The following is a 27,882-nucleotide window of genomic DNA, read 5'->3' on the forward strand; positions in this document are numbered from 1 at the left end:
CCTCCAGCCTTTCAGGATTTTTGGGAGTTCTTTATAAGAACTTTGTGACATCTGCTGATGTAAAAAGGGCTTTTGATTTGATTTGTTTAAATCCGTTATACCTCTGAAGGTAACATAAAGGAGATATTCAAAGTGTAGTCACTGGAAACCAAAGGGATTTGACAGTACAGCAGAAAATAGAGCGTTTATTATAAGCAGCCCGTGCTAGTTAGTGGATTATCTATAAAACTTTCATGGTACTCCCTCAGTAGCAAGCAGCCGTAAAACTTCTCGAATGAGGGACTTGTTAATTTACGTGTTAAAGCTAATTAAAAATGTATAAGCGCTTTTAGGTAAATGAGATCCTCTTTCATTGCTGGCCTGATGGGAGGAATACTGAGAGGACAGGTTAGCTATGCTGAAAGCCGAACGCAGAACAACAATAAAAGCTCTTCAATTGTTCCAGGTTTTATTACCGCTGAGTTCCGCAGCTGCTGTTGTGCGTAACTAAGGGAAACCAGGAGCTGATAGCAACGGAATCCCACAGGAGCTAGCATAGAAAGCCGGGCCAGCTTTCACATTTTTTTGTGTGGCGGATAGAGGGGGGTGGGTAGGGGGTGGGTTGTGTACAGCTCTGTCAAAAAGGCCTGTGTGGTTACACACATTAAGCAGGGCCCACTTTTGTGTTTGATTGCATTTAGTTGCTAGTGGAGCCCTTGGGAATAAGTCAATATGCTTGTAAAATTTGTCCGCAGCACTGGCAAAGCACTTTTCACTAAGTGGGTAGAGGAAATAATTGACTACACATGTTGACGATAATCCCGTAAAAACCTTCAAAGGCTGTTTTTAACCTCCATTCTAATGTGAAAGCGGCATCTTAAGGGAAATATTTCTTCCCTTGAAAATTCTCAAGTAGGAAAATTGGTATTGTTCAGGTCATGTTTGGATAGATGAATAGCACTTCCTCAGCTCAGCCGCCCATACTAGCAATACTGAAATAAAAAGCATTCCGTTTAAGTTAGTCTTCTATTGATTCAGCCTTCTTTTATAAACTAGGCTATCTGTATTGTAAATGGCAGCCATCTCCTTTTGTAAGACAGTACTCCATAACAGTTAGCTTGGGCATTTGTATGGCCATTGAGGTAACAGTGTTGTAGATGTTTAGTTGTTTAGTTCAGGGTGAGTGACATTACATCTAAATATGGAAGGTATCAGAGCTCCAACTTTCTGTGCATTCTAGAGATGTAATACCTGGAAATTGCTTAACACCACAGCTCCGTGTAGATCTGTGTTTGCACAGCGCGGTGAAGGACATTACAGACATCCTGTATGATGTGCTGTTCATTTGCCTGGTGAAGTTGGCTGTGGCCCCTTGCACTTTTCACACAATTGGAAACAAATTCATCCATTCCCTTTTGGCCCTTGTAACATAAGAGATAACGTTACCAGTTATGATAGATCTACTCTAGGTATGTGGCATCTACTCTAGGTATGATGTGTCATCTACTCTAGGTATGATGTGTCATCTACTCTAGGTATGATGTGTCATCTACTCTAGGTATGATGTGTCATCTACTCTAGGTATGATGTGTCATCTACTCTTGGTATGATGTGTCATCTACTCTAGGTATGTGTCATCTACTCTAGGTATGATGTGTCATCTACTCTTGGTATGATGTGTCATCTACTCTAGGTATGATGTGTCATCTACTCTTGGTATGATGTGTCATCTACTCTAGGTATGATGTGTCATCTACTCTTGGTATGATGTGTCATCTACTCTAGGTATGTGTCATCTACTCTAGGTATGATGTGTCATCTACTCTAGGTATGTGTCATCTATTCTAGGTATGATGTGTCATCTACTCTAGGTATGATGTGTCATCTACTCTTGGTATGATGTGTCATCTACTCTAGGTATGTGTCATCTACTCTAGGTATGTGTCATCTACTCTAGGTATGTGTCATCTATTCTAGGTATGATGTGTCATCTACTCTAGGTATGATGTGTCATCTACTCTAGGTATGATGTGTCATCTACTCTAGGTATGATGTGTCATCTACTCTAGGTATGATGTGTCATCTACTCTAGGTATGATGTGTCATCTACTCTAGGTATGATGTGTCATCTACTCTAGGTATGTGTCATCTACTCTAGGTATGATGTGTCATCTACTCTAGGTATGATGTGTCATCTACTCTAGGTATGATGTGTCATCTACTCTAGGTATGATGTGTCATCTACTCTAGGTATGTGTCATCTACTCTAGGTATGATGTGTCATCTACTCTAGGTATGATGTGTCATCTACTCTAGGTATGATGTGTCATCTACTCTAGGTATGATGTGTCATCTACTCTAGGTATGATGTGTCATCTACTCTAGGTATGTGTCATCTACTCTAGGTATGTGTCATCTACTCTAGGTATGATGTGTCATCTACTCTAGGTATGATGTGTCATCTACTCTAGGTATGATGTGTCAGCTCCAAACTACAGAATAGACGTTTCTATTTAGTTTGAATTTGGGGGAATATATATAATTTTGTTATTATCACATTGGAGATATAGAGGCATGGATACAACTATGATAGTGTGTAGGTTTTATTTAGGTTGCTCTCTGCCAAACAATCACACTGACTGGAAACACTTGTTAATTCTATACTTCAATAAATTCAGGAGGGGAAGGACGGGGGGATGTTTCTCTCCTAACATGAAACAGATTGAGGGAAAACAAGACCTTATTGTGTTGGAATTAATAGCAGATGCACTTAAGATGCACTAAATGTTTCATTAGATGCTAATGTCTTGCTGTGTTTTTAATTGTTGTAAAATTAGCCTCTGGAATATTAAAACCATCTGTTTGTTAGCCATGTTCCTACAGGGTGAATCTTTACCCAGGCTGTGTGGATGAGAAGGTCATTAAACGAATGCATCTGTATGTGTAATGAATATTCAGGGAGAAAAAGGTGTAGATTCACACGCAGAGCGCAGCAGATGTTTATTAAGCCTTCGCAGAAGGCAGGAATCGTGGTTACAGGCAGGCAATGGTCAAACGCAGGTAGGCAGTCAAAAACAAACAATACCTCACAACCATACAAACAGAAAGAACTGAACTAACTAGGGAAATGATGAGACCAGGTGAGAAACAATCACAGGTGAAATCAATGAACAAAAAGAAAGACAGGGGTACGTTCCAGAACACAAAGAAACAGAGCTACATTCAAGAACACAAAGAAAAGAACACAATGTTGACTAAGAAAAGAAAAGCAGAACCTTACAGTATGTTTCAACCTGCCTCTTAATTACTGTGTTTATATTATTATTACATGAGCACGGAACAACAGAACGGGCATGTACAGATCACACATGCACGCTGCAAACACGTGCACGAAGGAAAACACACACACACACAAAAGCACAAGCATACACACAGTACCCCCACCCACCCTTTCTGATTGCACCTATCATCTCTGTACTAGATGTTCTGGAAAGCAGCCATGGTGTGTTCACTGCAAGAGAAGAAACTGTAAAAAGTCAATGAAGTGATAAAATGTGAAATGACTGGCCAGAGTAATGAGAAGACCTAGACCATGATGATGAGCCACTGGTTGCTGCTACTGGGATGAGTGTCCAACTGAATGGACTACGAGTCTCTACACACACACAGACTAGTTTATCACTCAGATATATCTGTACTGGGAGGTCATTCATTCTCAGCTCAGCTTTTTGATGGGGCTGATTTATTGTGACCACCTTCCCTTCATTTAGCATGTCTATGAACCACCGTTAAAGGATGAGTCCATCACGCCACGGAGCGGGCATGATCTGCACCTCGGAAAGAAGATTCATTCTCAGAAGTCATTTAAGGAGGCTTTAAGAGAAATGAAAGGGAACAACAAGTCGAGGGAGACTTTTTGCTATTCACTGTTTAATAGCTGGTGCCTGCCTGGCCATGTAATACATCTGAAAGATGATTTAGGCTTATTGAATTGGCTTTATTGGGGGATTATTCTTTACATGTTTTCTGAGGTCAATTTCATCAAGATTTTGATGTCACAGAGTATATTTTCTACTGATCGGTGGAGACCAGTGAGTGTACAGTATTTATACAATCAGTTAGTTTCACTTTCGGACGTCAGTCATTTTGATCATACTTGAACTGTTAGATTAATCCAAATCTATTTTACTCCAACATACTGTGACAGAATTATTGTCCAATGTGTCAGACTTTATTCTAAGAGATAAGGTAATGCAGACAAGCCCTTAAAATAAACAAAGAAAGAAAATGTGTTTTTGTCACATACCCCAGTTAGGTGCAGTGAAATGTGTTGTTTTACAGGGTCGTCCATAGTAGTATGGTGCCCCTGGAGAGAATTAGGGTTTAGTGCCTTGCTCAAGGGCACATCGGCATATTTTTCACCCTGTCGGCTCAGCTATTCAAACCAGTGACCCTTTCGGTTTACTGGCCCAATGCTTTAACCGCTAGGCTATCTGCCACCCCTTAGAGCTATCCCATCATTTCATGTGCTATGGATTGGCTTGAATTATGAGGACAACACAATTTATTTTCATAATATGCCTAATCTATTTTTTTTTTACCTAAAGTTACAAAGGAAATGTGATCTATTTAATAAACACAATAAACCAGCTAAATTGATAAAAGAGTGTGTCTGTATAGCAGGAACAACGGCATCTAGTGGTCAAAACCTGGTACTTTCACACTACTTGTCAAACATAGAGAACTTTCATACAACTGTAGTTGTTGGGGTGGGATTGGCACTAGATGTGGAAAGTCCGTGTGTGGCTTCAGATTGTTTGGCGGGATTCCATCGTGTCTTACTCATTGGAAGGAAGACGTGGTGGTCCAGATCAGATATTGGGGACTATATTTATTGAATTTTATCTTAATCATATCATTTAAAATGGCCAATTTTGCGTTCAATCAATTAGCTTCATTTCTCAGCGATCACATTATATTTCAACAAAATAATGTTTCAGGAATGCTAATCGTATCTTTTACTAACTACGATATTTTACTAACTACTCAGTGCTGCCAGCAGGGACCCAGGTTGGTTAATTAATATCATATTATAGGTCAACATGTTTTGATGAACGACCTGCAGACTGGGGCATAAACAGTGCACAGTGCCATCGCTCCCATCTTTCCATGTCCTTACTTCAGGACTCTATTACTGTGCCAGTGTGTATGCCCAGGATATTACTGCCCCCTCTCTCTGAAAATATGCAAACTCCCATCAGAGGAATTGGCCTTTAACAAGAAAAAAAGGAGGGAAAATATGTAGAGGAAGTGTGTTGAAGGTAATTAGTGCTATCACACATGCCGGAGCCCCTGTGTTTGAAGCTCTGTGTGTGTGTTTCTATGTCCTTGTGTTCCCTCCAGCACTGTTGCCTTGTGTGGCCTCGCTCTCTTATCTCCTCTCCCCCTTTAGGCCCATCTGGCATCTCCCAGTGCTCTGGCTCTTATCACTCTCAGCACTCAGCCTGGCTCAGTCTTTCACCCACCACTGTATTCTCCCAAGGAAAGGATTCCTTTCACACTGCTAATGGCTACAGAGAAGGGAACATTCTCATTTTAATTATACATTTAATTCAAGGGCTCTTAAGACATTCCCCCTACCCTGTGCCATTTCAATAAAATTTGATGGCCGGAATGAGGATGTATAATAAATACTTCACTCAAAAGTGACCTGTATAGTTTAGTCAGTCAGTCAGAGAGAGAGAGAGAGAGAACAGCCCCTCTTAGAGAATATACAATCCCTCTGCGTGCTGTCTGTTGTGTCATACTCTGCCTTTTCTCTTATGTGGCATTACACCTGTTTACTGCTCTCCTCCACAAAAGCAGTTTTTTCTGTGCTTTGAAATGAAGCATGCAAGGTTTGGCAAGGCTGGCTGGTCTGGTCTGGTTTTGGTCTGGTCTTCTGGGTCTGGAAGGAAGGAGTATTCTGAGGAAGCTTCAGAGGACATGAATTGCGGACTTGGACCACAACGGCCCGTGGCCTCCCAGGAGTCCCACATTGTTATCTTCAGACTCCTGGAGGGCTCAGATGTTCTTGGATCGCACATCTTCCTCCTACTCTTTGCTCTCTTGCTTTTTATTTTCTGTGTCTTAGTGAGTCTGACAGTGTCTGGAAAGTGACACCTGCTGAGCTCCTGTAGTCTCTGTATTGGGCTGTCTGTTTGTTGGAAGGGAAGGGAATACAGCTTTTGAAGATTTTTGAAGGCTTTTGTTTCTCTTCTCTGAAAGGTTGATAGGGATTTCACAGTGGGAGCTCATATGCTGGCTGTCTTGTCTGTCATTGGCAGGCTGGAGTGACTGCTGCTGGCTCAAGAGGCCTATAAACATGACAGATTTACACATACACCACAGCGCTTGCTGCCAACACGCACAGATTCATGAATTTTCTTTCTTCTGTCTGTTGGATAGGGATTCCCAGCTCAGTCTCCTCAGCCAATATCATCTATGTAAAGCTTAGAACCAAAGCCCTGTCGCAACATCTTCAGCATGTTAACGTGTGTCTGACTGTGTGTGTTTGTTGTCTTTCAGCTGAAGCCAGGCCAGAACAACTGCAAGGACAGCGACAGCGAGAGCGTGAGCGGAGGGTCCAAGCCTTTTGTCGGAAGCAGCTCCAGAGATAGGCTGAGTGACGTAAGTAAACAAACAAATAAGCACCCAGACAAGACGTGACACTAACTGTATGTCTACAGAGTACAATATAACTTAAATGCCTCATGAGCTTAGTTCAACTGTCGAACCCCATCAGAACTCAAAATATAAGCGTGTTTTACTCCAATGTTTGGAAACAAAGTAGATGTGACTTGCTCCATCATTATCAGTCGGATTGACCCCAACCAACATTTTGAGCTTTATATATGGTTGAAAACAGGAGATTCTAAGCTTAACTAAGGATAACTTGTGTATCAACTCTGAAATTGTAGCGCAGTAGAGTTAGTTACAACAGAGATATCCCCGATCAGCTCTTTAGAGAAAATCTGCCCTGAAGTTTGCTGTTTGTTTTCAGCGCGACACTGTTTGCATTTTGCAACACAAGTGCTACTGTAGAAGACATTATGTCTGTTGTTTGGCATAACTTGTAGCTTGCTTGCTACTCATTTAAAAGTTTGACAAGTTAATGTGTTTAAAAATTAGTTTGTGGGTAAGCTAGCAAGCTAAACCGCTAGTTAGCTAGCGTGTCAGTTGATTGTTAGCTAACCAATGGCTCATTTTGAAAGTTGGATCTTACAGTATTGTCTGAGGCTTTAAATATCACACTGATTTTGACATTCAAAATAATTTAGTTGGCTAAAAAACATGTTCAGGTGATTTCTTTTTGAATCCCAAAACAGACAATGTCAACATTTAGCCTCAAACATGTTTCTACTGCTGATTGCCGCTTTAAAGGCGATCTTTGGGTTGATTTGTGTCTTTTGTGAAGATTACATGAGGTTTGACAAGGTAAGTTTAAGTTACTCAAACTCAAGAAGAGTCTGATTAAGATACATTGTGTGCTGCATATCACAGCCAACAGGTAAGTTCTGCTGATGCTGTGGACTGATAAAAACGTAATGTGAGTTGCATTGGCTCTACACCAATAAGAAGATCTCCAGCCTGGTGTTGTCATTGGCTGTCTGCCAGGCTCCTTCTGGTGAACAGGGCTGTACAGTTACAGTTAGTGTTGTAACCATATACTGTACACACAGAGGTTTAGTACTAGAATAAGGACATCCTATTTACCCAGTGTCTTGTTCCTCAGTCTCAGTTCTTTAGAATCTAAATGTAAATATATTTCATTTATTTATTCAACCTTTATTTAACCAGTCAATAGAGATCAAATTCTTATTTACAATGATGGCCTGGTACATAGGGTGAGAGATCTCTCTCTGTGCTGGCTTGGATATGTAAGGAGAGCAGACTGGTGCTAGGAAGGCTCTAAGGCTCTGTAAAGGCCTGCTATGCAATCTGGCAGACCCCAGCCATTTTACTTTGATTCTAGTGGTGAATCTACAGAGGCGCCGCTATCAGATATGGTCCATAATTAAAACTGTCAGTTGGAAGGTGAAGCCAGTTGTTGACAAAGACACGGAGAGAACGAGTGAAGCAAAACGAATTCTGATGTGTCGCTATAGGATGCTTGGCCAGGCATGAAATGAAACAAGTAATTTGATGTCGACATCATACATTTAAATGATACCTGCTGCTTCACCTCACCCTACTGTACTGTAGTAGCAAGGCAGAGAGAGAGAACGAGAGAGAGAGAAAGAGCGAGTGAAATCGGAGAGAGAGAGATAGTGTGTATAAAGACAAACAACGCTAAAAAAATGAAACTGTGGATGGACACAGTTTTATCACTTTGAATAACTGATAGCCACCGCTGTGCGTGGGATGGGAAATGAACAACAGCCTTTCATTTGTCATCCATTAGGCCACGCTGAGCAATATGGGCTTGGAGAAGAAGACTTATACAGTGCTGTCACTCAGGGTCTGAGGAGAAGACGGACATGTGATAACCTTTTGGTTTAAATTATAGGGCAACATAGTACAATGTATTGAATAATAAATGAGAGAGTATGATTCGACGTGGAGCTATACATTATATGTGGACTTCAGGATTGGAATGTGAGAGAGTCATCCATTTCTTGTCCTTTGTGGTCTTGCTTTAAACAAAGTGCAACTTATAAAAGCTTCATAAAGCATTCATAAAGGCTTCCTAAGCACTACATAAATGGTTCATGAATCATATAACCCATATGTCATGCTCTATAAAGGATTCATAAATGTGACAAAACCCCACTATGTCAAATGTTACATAAACTAGTGTTTTTTAACGGGTGACATAAGTACTGCTTAAAGGTGCACTATGCAGAAATTGCTCCACCATTTTCTGGTTGCTAAAATTCTAATAGTTTGCTTAATTTCAGTTTATCTGATATAACAAGCAAGTGTAGAGTATTTGTATTTATCATGGATCCCCATTAGCTGCTGCACTCTTCCTGGGGTCCGGCAAACTAAACTTAAGCACGGGAAGCATATAAATAGTGCACCTAAAACAGATCTACTGTTTCCTAGACTTGCTTTCAATGAGAATGATCTATAACTCACATTTCTATGTGCATTTGGTCAGATCGCCCAAAAAGTTACATATTGCAGCTTTATTATAGGCTTTATAAATCATATTAAATTGACGCTTCACAAAGCATCTATAACCTTGTCATGTCATATTCTACAAAATATCTAGGAGAGCCCAACCTCTTTCCATCTTGGGTGCATAGCCAATACTGTCCCTGACCCTAACCTTCCCCAAAATGCATTGCTGCAATTATTGTACACCCTAATTGCCCAGTGTTTGAGGATAAATGCCTCATATTACTTCCCGCTCTTTCAAATCACATACCTCTGAATGTGGTAACACATCTTATATGTCCTGAAATGATCTTTACTTCTGTTTGAAAATGTCTTTAACCCATCCATAAGTTATGTGTTGTGGTTGTTAAGATATTTTTGTCCTCCACATTATCTTTCACCAAGACAGCCTTTTATCCACAATGTGTGTCCTGTGAGGGTTGAATAAAGCCAGTCCTCCACAATATCTATCTACCTGTCTGGCATGGAGGGCCAGAGGGCCTGTCCTCTCAGTGTGTCTGAAGGGAGCTGCTGAAAGCTGGGCTGCGTGAGGACAGTGTTTTTGCCACTTTGAAAGAGTCACGCTATAAGAGGACCCATCTCAAGCCCCCACAGGCCTCTGAACAGTCCCGCCTGGCCACGCTGTAAAAAGCCACTTCACACATCACAGGAGGCGACAGCTGAGACCTCTGTAGCAGGACCACTGCCCCAGATGGAGGGTGAGGAGAGGGAGATGGGTTGAGAAAGGGGGAGGGGAGTACGGGTGAAGAGAGGGAGAGGGGGTGGAGTGAGAAAAAGTGGGTGAGAGAGAAGAGGGGTTGAGATCCTGTGGAAGCCATATTGATAAACCTGAAATATGGTCTGATTTTCTGGCTTATAGTAGGCACGTGTGAAGAATGTGATACGAGGCCGGCCTGTTGCTTAGCTTGACATATTCACCAAGGCCAACCCTAAATGTAATTCATATTGCAACATGTACTCATACACACACACACGTGTGTGTACGCACACACGCGCATGCCACACACAGTGCATCAAAGTGAGTTATTAGTCCTATGGAGCAGTGTGAGGCAGGGCTATGAGTAACCCTGGCCATTTGTTAGACAACAACAGTTTACTAATGATGTTTGCTAAAGGTCTGCCTGCTCCCCTTTCACCCTCTGACTCAGCCTCCTGTGCTACCCAGGTCCTGCCTGGGAGGAACAGAGAGGACTGGATAGGTCAGCTTGGACCCCATCTCTCTCTCTCTCTCTCTCTCTCTCTCTCTCTCTCTCTCTCTCTCTCTCTCTCTCTCTCTCTCTCTCTCTCTCTCTCTCTCTCTCTCTCTCTCTCTCTCTCTCTCTCTCTCTCTCTCTCTCTCTCTCTCTCTCTCTCTCTCTCTCTCTCTCTCTCTCTCTCTCTCTCTCTCTCTCTCTTTCCTAGGCAACTCATTAGGTCCTACAAATGGCAGATCAGCCTCATTGGGGTTAGCCTTAACCCCAAACCCCAGCTAAATTGGCAGGTAATGCTATATTTACTCTGAAGCCTATTGTCCCCTTTAGGAAGCATTTGATAGGCGTTGGGTTCACAGCAGGCATACAGGTCTCCTCTCCCCACCACCATTGCCACCCTCTGCCCCCTCCAGCCACCATCCCCATCCTGGGTGGCAGGAGTCAGACAGGAGTTCTGGGCAGAGGGAGTCTGCTGGATGAGGGTGGGCGGGGAGGCTGGGAGTATTCAGTCGTGTTTAGTCTCTGCGGCAGAGGTGAAATGCCATCATTATCCGGCTGCTTATCAAATAAATTGGCAATTACAGGGTTTGGAATGCGAGAAAACAGCACATTACTCTTTTTTTTGTTATTACCCAAGGCCCTTGATGAGAGATGGGCGAGAGGGAGGGAGAAAGGCCTGAAAGCGTTTGGTATCATAGCCCGCCAGTCAGTGTCCATCGAGGCAGGCAGGCAAATGGGGACAGGAAATAAATAGATTTTGAAATAACAACATTTGATCCACTAATTCACCATGATCATTCTCCCTTATTTGTCCAGTTGTTTTTTCCTGTTGACAGATCCATTCTTTCAAGCATCAGCACAGAAGTTTGTGAATTGTAAGTACCATAATTTATGCTCATTAGCAGCTTTATGGCCATATAAATACTGATGCAGGGCTCCAGAAACGTTCAGTCTAATACTCATATTGACGGCTTATACACTGGCCGTGAAAACCGTTTCTGGACATCAGAACAGAGGGGTGTGTCTCTTTGTTAACAACAGCTAGTGCACGATATCTAATGTTAAGGAAGTCTCAAGTTTTTTGCTTGCCTGAGTTAGAATACCTTATGATATACTGCAGACCATACTATTTACCAAGAGAGGTTTCATGTATATTTTTCGTATTCTATTTACCAGCAGAAACCGATGCTGGCATAAGCAAACAAGAAAATGCACATTCAGAGGCTGTGTCTCTCATGGTCGGTCATTTTAATGCAGGGAGAAAAAAATCTGTATTATTTTCACCAGCATGTTACCCGTGCAACCAGATGCGATTAAACTCTAGTTCACCTTTACTCCACAAAGAAATGCATACAAGGCCCTCCCTTGCCATCCCGTTGGCAAATCAGACCATAACTATCCTCCTGTTTCCTGCTCACAATCAAAAACTGAAACAGGAAGGACCAGTTACGCATTCATGTGGCAGGGCTTTGCAAACTATCATGGATTATAAAAGGAAACCCAGCTTTGAGCTGCCCAGTGACGCGAGCCTACCAGATGAGCTAAATGCCTTCTATGCTCGCTTCGAGTCAAGGAACATTGAACCATGCATGAGAGCACCAGCTGTTCCCAACGACTGTGTGATCTCGCTCTCTGTAGCCGATGTGAGTAAGACCTTTAAACAGGTTAACATTTACAAGGCCAAATGATATACCAGGATGCGTACTCAGAGCATGCTGGTTATGGCTCACATCAACAGTAAGTAAGCATTTCACTGTTAGTCTACACCTGTTGTTTACGAAGCATGTGACAAATAACATTTGATTTGATTTGATTTTGATTCAGGAGACAGTGCTGATACAGTAGGTGTTTTACTGCTTATATAGGGTGATTCCTCACGAAACTATGACCGAATAAGACCACACATTTTTTTCATTTTCACAAAATGTAATCAAATCGAATGGTCCTTTGGAGGAAGGATTGTTTACATATATTTGACATTTGTATCTAAAAGCAAAATTGTGAAATACTATGATTAATCAAAGTTTGCTTATTTATGACATTTTGGCCTAACCCAGGCCTCCTTTAAGACTCCATAATGTTTCATTTGTAGGTGCTACAAAGCAAAGATTGGTATCATATGAAGCTTTACTGCTTGCTCTGTAATATGAGTAGTATTTTCATTTCAATAAAACATGTCTTACAATCATTTATGAATATTGAAAAATATACAAATGTTTTATATATATATTTATTGGACATAATACACTATGGGCATATCAAAGTTCCAGTGGGATCTCTGCTAGTTGGAAAGTTATGGTACATTGTATACAGTGTAATTGGCATAGTAGGCTATGTAACCAATCACAGCCCTCCTTTTACTTGTATCATTGCACATCCTGCAAATCACCAGCAGTTGGCAACAATTTTTTTAATCCATTTTCACCTTCCCTCTGTTGGTAATGCGTACAAATTGGATCATTGGTAGTCTCGAAAACCCGACCCTATACAACACAGTGACTAGGGTCTGGTTTCAATAATGGATTTTTTGTCATACAGGATATACGTCACTGATTATGTCAATAATGGGAAAAATTCATGAGGCAGACATGCCAGAACGTCACACTTCAGAACCAAAGTTTGCAGGCAAAACCTTTGCAGTGGTTTTAGTTAAGGTAGTTGATGCAAACTAGCCACTTGTGAAATGCACTTATAAAAAATAACCTCTGTGATCTCCATCTTGCTAGCTACTATTTTGTATTTTTAGCAAGATGATAAAGAAGTGACGTAGGCAGTGATATATACTCTTTTGGCACAGAGGAACTATCATTGAAACCAGACCCTAGTCACTGCGTTGCCTAGGATCTCTACCCGTAGAGGATATTATGGTCAACAGTATATTTTACAAATTAGAAAATCATGTTTATATTTTTGAATATTCATAAAGTCTTGTAAGAAAATGATTTAAATATAAACACTACTAATATTTCAGGGCAAATAGTAAAGCTTCATGTGTGTCCAGATTTCTCTATTGAGGTTTATGTCAAATGTAAGTGATTCGATATTTATTTTTTTGTTATACTTTTTACCTATTTTTCTCCCCAATTTCCTGATATCCAATTGATATTTACAGTCTTTTTCCATCGCTGCAACTTCCATACAGACTCGGGAGAGGCGAAGGTCGCGAGCCATGCGTCCCCCGAAACACGACCCGCCAAGCCGCACTGCTTCTTGACACACTGTTCGCTTAACCCGGAAGCCAGCCGCACCAATGTGTCAGAGGAACCATCGCACCCCTGGCGACCGTGTCAGCATGCATGCACCCGGCCCGCCACAGCAGTCGCTAGAGCGAGATGGGACAAGGACATCCCAGCCGGCCAAACCCTCCCCTAACATGGGCAACGCTGGGCCAATTGTGCGCCGCCTCATGGGTTACCCGGTCACAGCCGGCTGCGACACAGTCCGGTATCAAACCCCTATCTGTAGTGATTTCGCTAACACTGCGATGCAGTGCTTTAGACTGCGCTTTAGACTGCTTTGCCATTCGGCAATTTACTTATTTTTACACTTGTAAAAGTACAGACACTTAGATCCCAGGCTTTTAAAAACAATATATGTGGGGCTCAAAACAGGTGGGGCGAACACAAGATGTTCGCTAATGGTCTTTGGAATATTTACCAGTTGCAGTTGGGATACAAGTGCAATGTTCTCTGATTGTTTCAATTAAATTTTTCCCCCCAAAATTGGCAGACTCGAGTGGTTGACACTATCAAACACATACAGTAAGTAAGTGGTCACTCCCTATAGGGCTTAGGGCCAACAGGTTATTTCAACATAATGTGCAGGTCTGTCTACGTAATGGGCAGGTCTTTCTCACTGTCTGGAAGTTCTGGCTGCGCAATCAGCTCAGCTTCTTTTTCTGGTGTTGGAGGGCACTGAGCGTGGGCATGATGCTAATACATACCCAACCCTCCAGTAAGTTGTGATGAACTCATTTACAAAACTCTGTTTTGGACTAGACTGACTTTATGACCAAAATTATCCTATTTACACATTGTAGTAAATTTTAACACTAGAATAAATGTTTCTGACTCATATCAATGCCACATAGGCTATTTAAAACCAGAAAAGTTGGTTCTAAGGAGCAGTTGACCTTTACATTTTTTCAAACAGCCCTTCTGTGAAGTAGAAATGCTGTTTTTTTTGTTGTCCTGGTGTCATTAGGAATCACCCTGTAGCCTTATACTGTTCTCTCCCTGAGCCCACCTGATAGTCCCATAGGTCATAGGGAAGTCGTTTGGTTGTAGCTGTGTTAAGACTGGTCAATGGGTGTGCTGTTGCTCAGGACAGTCCTAATAGGACAAATTAAAATGTGAAAACTGTGGGTTGGTGTGGAATTCATCCTTGTCTGCTCCGTCTTGCCTCACCTTCGCACCGTCTTAGAACGTTGCTTTGTAATGAAACCTCTGGAAATGATATCTGGAAACATCTAACCTGTCATATCCATGTCAATCTGAGTTTTATCTGCTGAAATGGAGCAAAAAGAAAAGTCTCCCTCTCAAGGCTGGAACCTAGTTATTAGTGGCTTTTAATGAATACATGACAGTATATTTGGAATTCCTTCACGCATGTGGCAAAACGATTCTAACTCTCAAATTACCACTTTTGAAAAGCGATTAATGTCATATAATATAGTTGTTGTTTTTAATGATTACTGTGATTATTTCATTTGCTCGAACATATGAAGAAACCACAACGTTTTTGCTGGTATTTTGTTATTCAACCTCAGAGTACTTTTCATGCCCCAGGGTCTAAGGAATTTGTATTTATTTCTCCGTGCCTGTCTGTGTACAAAGGGGACATTACATTGACCTGGTTGTGTAATCTGTTCAAAGCAGGTCTGTGTGACATTGTGTCCATCCCACCTCCTCAGTACATATTTTGATTATTCCCTGACACACTACTGAAAATGAGGTCACAGCCCCCCTATAATTTGAGATATGCTGGCCAATTTGCTCCGACATGGAAGTTGTAATTGCTAGCATCAATTAATTATCCACTTCTAGAGATTTTTTTCCATCCTCTTTCTTTCTCTCTCTCTCCCCCCTCTCTCTCGCTATGTTTCTCTCTGTCTCTCTATAATTTAAAATGTTCCTTACTAGAGACAATCATTTAGATATGGAAGTCAGAATGTTATACCTATAATTAGTTAATTATTCTAGTATCATCCCACTAATTTCTCCTGCTCAGTCAGAGATGGGTTGGTTGTCAGTGTGTGTATGGAGGAGAAACAGTAGGAACACAACACACAGGCAGCCACACACACACACACACACACACACACACACACACACACACACACACACACACACACCAAGCATTTATTTTGACGTTTTGGCTGACTTAAACATGGCTGCCTGCAGAGCCATGCACACACTGAATAAACCTGCCACCTTCCTTTCTTGCCCCCTGATGTTACTGGCCTCAAACAGCACCCCACAATCATGGAGTCCTATACTGATTTGTAAGTCATCTCAGAGGAACATGCGCATGCTCTGATCATGGTATTCTAACACAAACACACTTATCATTTCACAACAATGTACGATCAGATTGAAATTAGTTAAGTAAAACATTAGAAATCACAAAAATGACTCATTTTCAGAGTAAGGCAGGGACATTGTATTTATTCATGAAAAACCCTGGAAGATACTGCTTGTTTACCCAATATTTTCTCAGAAGTTATGAGCTTCCTAACAGATGCAGTACACTTGTCTACGAGCACTATTTCGATCTCTCCCTGTGATTCATTATGTCTGTGAACGTCATCTAACTATGTACAGCTAGCTAGCTAGAGGACATGGGTCTGAGAAAGAGAAAGAGAGAGATCTTGAACTACCTCTCCTTTAAAGCGGACAGATGAATAGGCTCTCTTGAGGAAGAGGCGAGACGTGGCTTATTTCCGCCTCTAGCGTTTCAATCAATCCCCATCTCTCCCCCCCTCTCGCTCTCTCTCTTGCCCTCTTTCCCTCTCCCTCGTACACTCCCCCGTCTGCTCCGGCGGCGCTCCCTCTCTCTCTCTTCTTGTCTGCTCTGGCTTGTCGTTCAGGGCCTCATAGTCGGGGTGTCAGGAACAGATTGTGACACTTTGTGACACGGCAGTCGGGGAGAATTACGGCGCGCCTCTGTCCCACTGTCATCTCCCGACAGCCAACTGTCCATCAGGGTTTCAGAGATGGGCCCTCTGGTACTGCTCTAAAGTTCTCTCTCTCTCTCACACACACACACACACACACACACACACACACACACACACACACACAAAGCTCCACGGGCGCTGGAGAGAATGCCGCCACCGCTCATAAGTTTTTAACAAGCGCCTGGGTGGATCTAATCTTCTAAAATATAATTAGTGGCAGAAAAGCATGATAATGTGACGGTGTGCAGTGACCTCAGAGCAGCCTTTACGTGTCATAGCGGCCTGCCTGCCTGTCGCAGCGTAGTTCATCTCTGCTAATTATTTACTGTAGCTCAGGGCCTCTGCCATCCTTAAAAAAAGGCATTTGGTCATCCTATTTAATACAAAACACCCCATGTGTCATCAATGGAATATTGTGACATTAAGGGATGTTATTACAGTATATCTAATTGAATGTACTGTGTCATATTATTATAATTAAATATAAAGGCTATTTGAATGAAATGAGATGTTCACATACTGGTTCAAGCTGACTTGTGCAGGTAGGATATATGAAAGGATAGACATTCTACTAGAAGATTACTGGATTTCAGTGGTGGTGTTGAATGTCATTGTTGAAGGTTGAAAGTATTGAGTGCCTGAATTCTATCCATATGTTTTCGGGAATTACATAAATAGAATCAGCCTGAATCCATTCTGACTTATCAAGCCTTCGCCACTGCCAGAGCCTCTGCTACACTTGCCAATCCTATTCCATAGAATTTCCACTGAAATTGGGCATGGATCATGAATCGTGGATAACGGATTACGAACAGCCAGCATCACCATCCTGTTTTGCTTTTCCGTTCGTATCACTCTTTGGCTACATATTGCATCCGCACCCCCTGTAACCCAACCACATTTGTTTTGTCAGATCGGGTTCTGGTAGTGGAGCCTCTTCCCTTTGGTTGTGTCCAAAATGGCACCCTATTCCCTATGCAGTGCACTACTTTTGACCAGAGCCCTAAGGGGAGGACCCTTTGTTCTCTTCCTCTCAGTATGGAGGCTGTTCCGGTGGGGTAAGTTGAATAAGTGAAGCCCAAAGGATTCTCTCTTCACAATGGTCTCACTCTGATTGGATGCATGTGGAGGGAGCCCAAGGAGAGAGCACTGGTTGCCATAGCAATGAGAGCAATGTGGGAACAGGGTTGTGTGAGTGAGAAAAAAGGAGGGGAAGAACAAGATGCATTCTTTAGCAGTAGGAAACACACTACATCAACCAACAAACTCCCTTCCTCTCTCTCTCAGAGAAACACACATATATATATACACACACACACACACACACACACACACACACACACACACACACACACACACACACACACACACACACACACACACACACACACACACACACACACACACTCATACACATACAAACTGCATCACGCACACTCACTCATACACATACAAACTGCATCACGCATACATCTCTCTCTAGACCCCCTGCGGAGAAGCCTGGCTCGAGCCGCATCCTTCAATCACAATGTCTTGGTGGGGGTGCACCTACTGTAGGCCCAGGCTGGAAGCCAGAGAAAACACAATTCAGCTCTCCAGGAGCACAGCACATTCCCGGCTCCCCGTCATAAACATGATTACCGGTCGTTCACGACTGGGTATCGCTTACCTCTCCTGGGCCAACAAATCATCCTGACCCCTCTTCCCTTCCTTTCCATTGTTCTCCCCTCTTCTGCTCGTCAGTGTAAATATCACAGACATCTTTCCCTTGACTTTTTATTTGCCGGTGTCTGTCTTTAGGACAAATCTAACATTCTCCCACTCCCTGACTTCTCTAATGCTTTCGCCATATGACTACGTAGAGTCTACAAGGAATTAAGGAAAACCTACCTGAATAGAGAGAGTGTGTGTGTGTTCGTGTGTGTGGGTGTATACACTGAGTGTACAAAACATTAGGAACATGACATAGACTGATCAGGTGAAAGCTATGATCCCTTATTGATGCCATTTGCTAAATCCACTTCAAATCAGTCTAGATGAAGGGGAGGAGATGGGTTAAAGACATATTTTTAAGCCTTGAGAGAATTGAGACGTGGATGGTTTGTGTATGTGCGCCATTCAGAGGTTGAATGGACAAGACAAGAGATTTAAGTTCCTTTGAACGGGGAATGGTAGTAGGTACCAGGCCCACCGGTTTGTGACAAGAACTGCAACGCTGCTGTGTTTTTCATGCTCAACAGTTTCCCGTGTCTATCAAGAATGGTCCACTACCCAAAACTTGACAAAACTGCAAGAAGCGTTGGAGTCTACATGGGCGAGCATCCCTGTGGAACACTTTCGACACCTTGTAGAGTCCATGCCTCAACAAATTGAGGCTGTTCTGAGGGCAAAAAGGGTTGTGGCTCAATATTAGTAAGGTGTTCCTAATGTTTTGTACACTCAGTGTATATATTCATGTATGTGTGCTAGGGTGTGGGTGGGCGTCCTAGGTAAAGGGGGGTGAAAGTTTGGCTTTTGGGCATGGGGGGGGGGGTTACAGTCTGAATGTTTATTGTCTGGGGAGTCCACAACACAGTTGATGGCCCCTCTGTCTCCCCTCTTTCTCTCCTGTATCTCTGGGCCAAACGCAACACTTTCATATACGTCTCCTCTCATGCATGTGATCAGCTGACAGAAATCCTCAAAGAGTGTGTTGGGACTCCAGAAGTATCTTTCAGCCCACTGTTGTTGAAACGTATGAATGAAAGCTGGGGGCTGGACGTGCCGAGCCTGTTGTATAACCAATGCCTCCCTGCCTCTTTTTAGTGATCTGGGAGTAGCCCTGCCTGGCTCCCCCAGCTAGTAGCACTTAGACTCAGTGGATGACTGTACACTGGCTAGAGCAGGGCAGGTGGGGCTGACTTTATCCTTACTAGACCCCAAAGGAAATGACATGCTCTCCGGGTTGTTTAGCTTTCAGCACTCAGTTAATTCATCTGGCTTTATACTGTTGTTGCCTACTACTGTAGTTCTGTGCATGCAGTGCATGAAGTGAAATAATGTGTGGGAGAGAGGAAGAAAGAGGTAGTGGGCTAGGCATGGAAAACTCATTTGTTGTCCTTAGTATTATGCTAGGAATGTCGGGGAGAGATTTTCGGTCTTACGTTCTGAGAACGATCTGATATTATGTTTTAAATGGGTTTTGAGTTGAGCCCAGTGTTTCTCCGTTTTGACAGGCTCCACTTTACAAGGCTGTCCATGTGTATTAGGCCAGTGTTTTTTCTCTGCTTGGGAGAAGGGCATGTTCTGTCTTATTCAGGGCCTGCGAGGCTGACTGGATTACTATGAGGCTTTGGATGGGAGAAGGGCATGTTCTGTCTTATTCAGGGCCTGTGAGGCTGACTGGATTACTATGAGGCTTTGGATGGGAGAAGGGCATGTTCTGTCTTATTCAGGGCCTGCGAGGCTGACTGGATTACTATGAGGCTTTGGATGGGAGAAGGGCATGTTCTGTCTTATTCAGGGCCTGCGAGGCTGACTGGATTACTATGAGGCTTTGGATGGGAGAAGGGCATGTTCTGTCTTATTCAGGGCCTGCGAGGCTGACTGGATTACTATGAGGCTTTGGATGGGAGAAGGGCATGTTCTGTCTTATTCAGGGCCTGCGAGGCTGACTGGATTACTATGAGGCTTTGGATGGGAGGAGGGCATGTTCTGTCTTATTCCGGGCCTGTGAGGCTGACTGGATTACTATGAGGCTCTGGATGGGAGAAGGGCATGTTCTGTCTTATTCAGGGCCTGCGAGGCTGACTGGATTACTATGAGGCTTTGGATGGGAGGAGGGCATGTTCTGTCTTATTCAGGGCCTGCGAGGCTGACTGGATTACTATGAGGCTCTGGATGGGAGGAGGGCATGTTCTGTCTTATTCAGGGCCTGCGAGGCTGACTGGATTACTATGAGGCTTTGGATGGGAGAAGGGCATGTTCTGTCTTATTCAGGGCCTGCGAGGCTGACTGGATTACTATGAGGCTTTGGATGGGAGAAGGGCATGTTCTGTCTTATTCAGGGCCTGCGAGGCTGACTGGATTACTATGAGGCTTTGGATGGGAGGAGGGCATGTTCTGTCTTATTCCGGGCCTGTGAGGCTGACTGGATTACTATGAGGCTTTGGATGGGAGGAGGGCATGTTCTGTCTTATTCAGGGCCTGCGAGGCTGACTGGATTACTATGAGGCTTTGGATGGGAGAAGGGCATGTTCTGTCTTATTCAGGGCCTGCGAGGCTGACTGGATTACTATGAGGCTCTGGATGGGAGAAGGGCATGTTCTGTCTTATTCAGGGCCTGCGAGGCTGACTGGATTACTATGAGGCTTTGGATGGGAGGAGGGCATGTTCTGTCTTATTCAGGGCCTGCGAGGCTGACTGGATTACTATGAGGCTCTGGATGGGAGGAGGGCATGTTCTGTCTTATTCAGGGCCTGCGAGGCTGACTGGATTACTATGAGGCTTTGGATGGGAGGAGGGCATGTTCTGTCTTATTCAGGGCCTGCGAGGCTGACTGGATTACTATGAGGCTCTGGATGGGAGGAGGGCATGTTCTGTCTTATTCAGGGCCTGCGAGGCTGACTGGATTACTATGAGGCTTTGGATGGGAGAAGGGCATGTTCTGTCTTATTCAGGGCCTGCGAGGCTGACTGGATTACTATGAGGCTTTGGATGGGAGAAGGGCATGTTCTGTCTTATTCAGGGCCTGCGAGGCTGACTGGATTACTATGAGGCTCTGGATGGGAGGAGGGCATGTTCTGTCTTATTGAGGGCCTGCGAGGCTGACTGGATTACTATGAGGCTCTGGATGGGAGGAGGGCATGTTCTGTCTTATTCAGGGCCTGCGAGGCTGACTGGATTACTATGAGGCTTTGGATGGGAGAAGGGCATGTTCTGTCTTATTCAGGGCCTGCGAGGCTGACTGGATTACTATGAGGCTTTGGATGGGAGAAGGGCATGTTCTGTCTTATTCAGGGCCTGCGAGGCTGACTGGATTACTATGAGGCTTTGGATGGGAGGAGGGCATGTTCTGTCTTATTCCGGGCCTGTGAGGCTGACTGGATTACTATGAGGCTCTGGATGGGAGAAGGGCATGTTCTGTCTTATTCAGGGCCTGCGAGGCTGACTGGATTACTATGAGGCTTTGGATGGGAGGAGGGCATGTTCTGTCTTATTCAGGGCCTGCGAGGCTGACTGGATTACTATGAGGCTCTGGATGGGAGGAGGGCATGTTCTGTCTTATTCAGGGCCTGCGAGGCTGACTGGATTACTATGAGGCTTTGGATGGGAGAAGGGCATGTTCTGTCTTATTCAGGGCCTGCGAGGCTGACTGGATTACTATGAGGCTTTGGATGGGAGAAGGGCATGTTCTGTCTTATTCAGGGCCTGCGAGGCTGACTGGATTACTATGAGGCTTTGGATGGGAGGAGGGCATGTTCTGTCTTATTCCGGGCCTGTGAGGCTGACTGGATTACTATGAGGCTTTGGATGGGAGGAGGGCATGTTCTGTCTTATTCAGGGCCTGCGAGGCTGACTGGATTACTATGAGGCTTTGGATGGGAGAAGGGCATGTTCTGTCTTATTCAGGGCCTGCGAGGCTGACTGGATTACTATGAGGCTCTGGATGGGAGAAGGGCATGTTCTGTCTTATTCAGGGCCTGCGAGGCTGACTGGATTACTATGAGGCTTTGGATGGGAGGAGGGCATGTTCTGTCTTATTCAGGGCCTGCGAGGCTGACTGGATTACTATGAGGCTCTGGATGGGAGGAGGGCATGTTCTGTCTTATTCAGGGCCTGCGAGGCTGACTGGATTACTATGAGGCTTTGGATGGGAGGAGGGCATGTTCTGTCTTATTCAGGGCCTGCGAGGCTGACTGGATTACTATGAGGCTCTGGATGGGAGGAGGGCATGTTCTGTCTTATTCAGGGCCTGCGAGGCTGACTGGATTACTATGAGGCTTTGGATGGGAGAAGGGCATGTTCTGTCTTATTCAGGGCCTGCGAGGCTGACTGGATTACTATGAGGCTTTGGATGGGAGAAGGGCATGTTCTGTCTTATTCAGGGCCTGCGAGGCTGACTGGATTACTATGAGGCTTTGGATGGGAGGAGGGCATGTTCTGTCTTATTCCGGGCCTGTGAGGCTGACTGGATTACTATGAGGCTTTGGATGGGAGGAGGGCATGTTCTGTCTTATTCAGGGCCTGCGAGGCTGACTGGATTACTATGAGGCTTTGGATGGGAGAAGGGCATGTTCTGTCTTATTCAGGGCCTGCGAGGCTGACTGGATTACTATGAGGCTCTGGATGGGAGAAGGGCATGTTCTGTCTTATTCAGGGCCTGCGAGGCTGACTGGATTACTATGAGGCTTTGGATGGGAGAAGGGCATGTTCTGTCTTATTCAGGGCCTGCGAGGCTGACTGGATTACTATGAGGCTTTGGATGGGAGAAGGGCATGTTCTGTCTTATTCAGGGCCTGCGAGGCTGACTGGATTACTATGAGGCTTTGGATGGGAGAAGGGCATGTTCTGTCTTATTCAGGGCCTGTGAGGCTGACTGGATTACTGTGAGGCTGACTGGATTACTATGAGGCTTTGGATGGGAGAAGGGCATGTTCTGTCTTATTCAGGGCCTGCGAGGCTGACTGGATTACTATGAGGCTTTGGATGGGAGAAGGGCATGTTCTGTCTTATTCAGGGCCTGTGAGGCTGACTGGATTACTATGAGGCTTTGGATGGGAGAAGGGCATGTTCTGTCTTATTCAGGGCCTGCGAGGCTGACTGGATTACTATGAGGCTTTGGATGGGAGAAGGGCATGTTCTGTCTTATTCAGGGCCTGTGAGGCTGACTGGATTACTATGAGGCTTTGGATGGGAGAAGGGCATGTTCTGTCTTATTCAGGGCCTGCGAGGCTGACTGGATTACTATGAGGCTTTGGATGGGAGGAGGGCATGTTCTGTCTTATTCAGGGCCTCTGAGGCTGACTGGATTACTATGAGGCTTTGGATGGGAGAAGGGCATGTTCTGTCTTATTCAGGGCCTGCGAGGCTGACTGGATTACTATGAGGCTTTGGATGGGAGAAGGGCATGTTCTGTCTTATTCAGGGCCTGCGAGGCTGACTGGATTACTATGAGGCTTTGGATGTCACATCACTTCTATTTTAGAAGCCAGCATAATTTCCCTTAAACCATAAGGCAGATCAATAAAAAAAGAAATATATCGATAAGAAAAAAATCCCCCGGAATTATAGTTTTCAGAAGATTTTTCCAGAGACATTATTTCCCTCATGTCACTGGCATATTTGGAGTCAGAATGGAATTGCCAGTAGTGAAAAAGCAAGACAAAAGGTTCATGAGAAGAGAAATAACATTTTCATTGGTTTCTGCTCCCGTGGGCATCCAGTAAATAGAGGCTTCCAGCATTTAGAAACAGTTATGTGGAATCAATTTTTTCTCTCCCATTGTTAAGGATTGCTTTTAAGGCTCACTTATCCATCTGCAATCTAGATGTCAGACCCCAGGAATCCGAAGGATGGCTGCTGTGATGTCATATTTCATGATACACGAGGGCTAGCTGAGGCCTCCCTATCCCTGGCCCTCCCACCGTCTTTGTTTATTTCCCATCTCTCTCGGAGATTCAGTTTAATATGTGCTCCTGTTTATACAGTATGTTTCCTTAAGTCTAATTATCATGCTTTGTTCGGAGCAGATAGCTGAAGCCTCACCATTAACTGGAGCCAGTGTGTGGTTTTAGGTAGGTGAGATTTGTTTTCTGCCATTTTGGATATTATTTGTGAGGTTGGGAGCTCTGTGTTAGGATGGAAAGATTCTCAGTGATGCCACTTACGCCTCCTTCTTAGAGTTCTTATATTTGTTGGTGGCAGAAAATCTAGTATAAAGACAAATTCACGAATCCATTACAAATCAACATACTGTCATTTTAAGTACTTTGGTGGACATTTTTGAAATATGTTTTCCTGGATTACAGATCAGTGGAGAACTGAGAAGGCTTAATGTATTTATTCTGCTGGCTTTCTGTTGTCATTCTTCTGGCCTATGATACGTCAAACACCTCCTCTGTCTGTGGTGTCAAGCTCTTTTGAACAAGACATCTTTCAAAGTGTCATCATCATAGGTTGTGTTGTCAGTGCTTGGAAAGGCACTTTCGTAAACGCCTGATTTGGTGTTTTCCAGACCAAAGAACATTGTTGAGTAAATTATACACATTAGATGCATCACAGTGTGTAAATGTTCTGTCATAATCGTGTTGTAAGTATATTAGTATTTTAGCTACTCTTTAAACTACACAAACCGAGATGCAACTCCTAACAACTCAACATTTGGTCACACTTCAAAAAAATCTGTACAGAACCAAAGTACATTATGTAGAATATCCTAAAGTAGATAGTAGTGACAGTTATGATACTAAACAAATCTCCTTTGAACTATAATCAGCATCCTTCTCTACTGAACAAGCATTTGCTTAATCTCATTCAACTGTACTGTACACTTCATAGTACTGTAAGTTATTTATACATGATTCATTTCCAAAAACAATAGTCTTTCATCCAGCGCTGTCCTGTCATGTCGGCAGGAAGATTTACACACAAACACACACGCACACGCACACGCACACACACACACACACACACACACACACACACACACACACACACACACACACACACACACACACACACACACACACACACACACACACACACACACACACACACACACACACACACACAGCTCAGGCAGGTGTTTAAGCAGCTTCCTGTCCTCTCCTTATCATCATACACAAGCCTTCATCCTACTTGTCACACAACCCCATTTGATTACGGTCGATATTGACACAGAAATTGAATAAGTGTATGCAATAAGAAGATTAATGCTTCCGAAGAGGCGTGTGATGTGTGTGTCCCATTCACTCCTGATGAGGAGCATTGAGCCCCTTTAGAGACGTGACTGGATTTCATACACATAGGTAATCCCATCTCTGGCTGCAGCGCGACGACAACGTGTAAATAGAAAAGAAGGACTGAGATTAATCTGCCAGCCGTCTTTAATGGAATGACAGCAGTCTGGCATCAAGCAGGGGTGAAATTGCACCCAGTCCTTTGTTGGAAAATCGTTCCACATTAATCAGAAATTCGCTTCCCCCTCTCTGTTCATCATGTACAAACGTCCCTCAACCCTTCTTCCACCCTCTCTCCTTTCCTCCTTTCTTCCCTCCTTCCCTCTCTATCTTAATATATTACAGGTCATGCTTTCCAGATCATGATTTCAGCTCCAAATAACCGATAAACATATATGAAATTCATCTTGTTTATCACTCCCACCACTACACACGGCTAGCTACCATTCATTAACTCCTCTTTCTTCTCACTGACCTTATGTAACATGGTTAAGAGGGGGAATTCCAAAGCATTAGACCTGAGTTGGCGTTCCCCACCTCCTTCATTGATGATTGCCTTTAGTACAGGACATGAATGAGGATTATCAGGATAATTCATGGCCATGTTTATTTGTGATGCTGTATATCGAGGAAAACCGCCCAGTTAAGGATGAAAAGACGATTGTATTAAGACCTCTGGCACAAACGTTGTCCCGCTATCCTATTAGCAATTTGCCAAATTTTGCTAGTTATCTTTATTTAATGATGTTCAAAATGGAAGAAAATCTGGTATAGGATTGTTTTGGTGGGTCCACAGAGAGAATCTAGTGAATGTTGCCATATACTGTGAACTAGTAGAACATTAAAGAAACCAAATTACATACCAATAGATAACCTAAACTCAGAAAAAAAAGAAACGTCCTCTCACTGTCAACTGATGAGCCTGCAGGAAGCGTACCACATGGAGGAGGAGGATGTCTTCCCTGTACAGCGTTGAGGTTGCCTGCAATGACAACAAGCTCAGTCCGATGATGCTGTGACACACCGCTCCAGACCACGACGGACCCTCCACCTCCAAATCGATGCCGCTCCACAGCACAGGCCTCGGTGTAACGCTCATTCCTTCGACAATAAACGCGAATCCGACCATCACCCCTGGTGAGACAAAACCACGACTCGTCAGTGAAGAGCACTTTTTGCCAGTCCTATCTGGCCCAGCAACGGTAGGTTTGTGCCCATAGGCGACGTTGTTGCCGGTGATGTCTGGTGAGGACCTGCCTTACAACAGGCCTACAAGCCCTCAGTCCAGCCTCTCTCAGCCTATTGCAGACAGTCTGAGCACTGATGGAGGGATTGTGCATTCCTGGAGTAACTCGGGCAGTTGTTGTTGCAATCCTGTACCTGTCCCGCAGGTGTGATGTTCGGATGTATTATTCTATCCTGTACAGGTGTTGTTACACATGGTCTGCCACTGCGAGGATGATCAGCTGTCTGTCCTGTCTCCCTGTAGTGCTGTCTTAGGCATCTCACAGTACGGACATTGCAATTTATTGCCTTGGCCACATCTGCCGTCCTCATTCCTCCTTGCAGCATGCCTACGGAACATTCACACAGATGAGCAGGGACCCCGGGCATCTTTCTTTTGGTGTTTTTTAGAGTCAGTAGAAAGGCCTCTTTAGTGTCCTACGTTTTCATAACTGTGACCTTAATTGCCTATCGTCTGTAAGCTGTTAGTGTCTTAACGACCGTTCCACAGGTGCATGTTCATTAATTGTTTATGGTTAATTGAACAAGCATGGGAAACAGCATTTAAATCCTTTACAATAAAACTCTGAAGTTATTTGGATTTTTATGAATTATCTTTGAAAGACAGGGTCCTGAACAAGGGCTGTTTCTTTTTTTCTGAGTTTAAATTACTTTAAGTGAATTAAGCAGTTTGTCTAGAGAGCATTAATAGATCTATAGCCAAACAGACAGTTTGTAATGCATTATAGTGTTTCCGGTGCATGTGCATTCCATCCAATTACACTATTGGCTCTGACTTATTTAATGTGTCACCCTGGCTGTGTTGGGGCCACAGAGAGAGGTCAAAGGGCAGCGCAGGGCCACACAAACCAGGGGATTGGACAGGATTAACCCAGGTTTGGCACTCGGACCCTGGCTCCCACCAGCCCTTCCCAGAATTAGCCAGGCATTAGCTAGCCTCTGCCAGGGTCATCTGATTCCAAGCCTCCCCCTCTATCCAATTAGGACCTTATCTCCCTGGCCAAATGAGATCAATAAAGTGAAGGCTTGCCCAGAGAAGGTGTGACAATCAACAGCAGGGAGAGCACATGGGGGTAGAACACTGCTGGTTGTCTTGGAAGAGAGAGAGAGTATACTGTATACTTCAGTATGCTGTGATGATGAGCTTATGCTGCCTAGTAGTACTGTGGCTGACCTCTCCTTTGTGTTT

General features: G+C 43.9%; 1 protein-coding gene across 12 annotated transcripts in view; it reads left to right on the top strand.

Moving 5' to 3' along the window:
• LOC118390087 (autism susceptibility gene 2 protein-like) overlaps positions 1 to 27,882 on the top strand; it is a 475,976-nt gene that overhangs the window by 192,999 nt on the left and 255,095 nt on the right. For all 12 annotated transcript variants that reach the window (XM_035780291.2, XM_035780294.2, XM_035780293.2 and 9 more), the window contains one exon: positions 6,547 to 6,648. In XM_035780291.2, the coding sequence (XP_035636184.1) occupies positions 6,547 to 6,648 (102 nt within the window). The remainder of the gene's footprint in view (positions 1 to 6,546; positions 6,649 to 27,882) is intronic.

This window comes from Oncorhynchus keta, chromosome 11 (genome assembly GCF_023373465.1).
Source record: "Oncorhynchus keta strain PuntledgeMale-10-30-2019 chromosome 11, Oket_V2, whole genome shotgun sequence".
In the NCBI taxonomy this organism is placed as follows: Eukaryota; Metazoa; Chordata; class Actinopteri; order Salmoniformes; family Salmonidae; genus Oncorhynchus; species Oncorhynchus keta.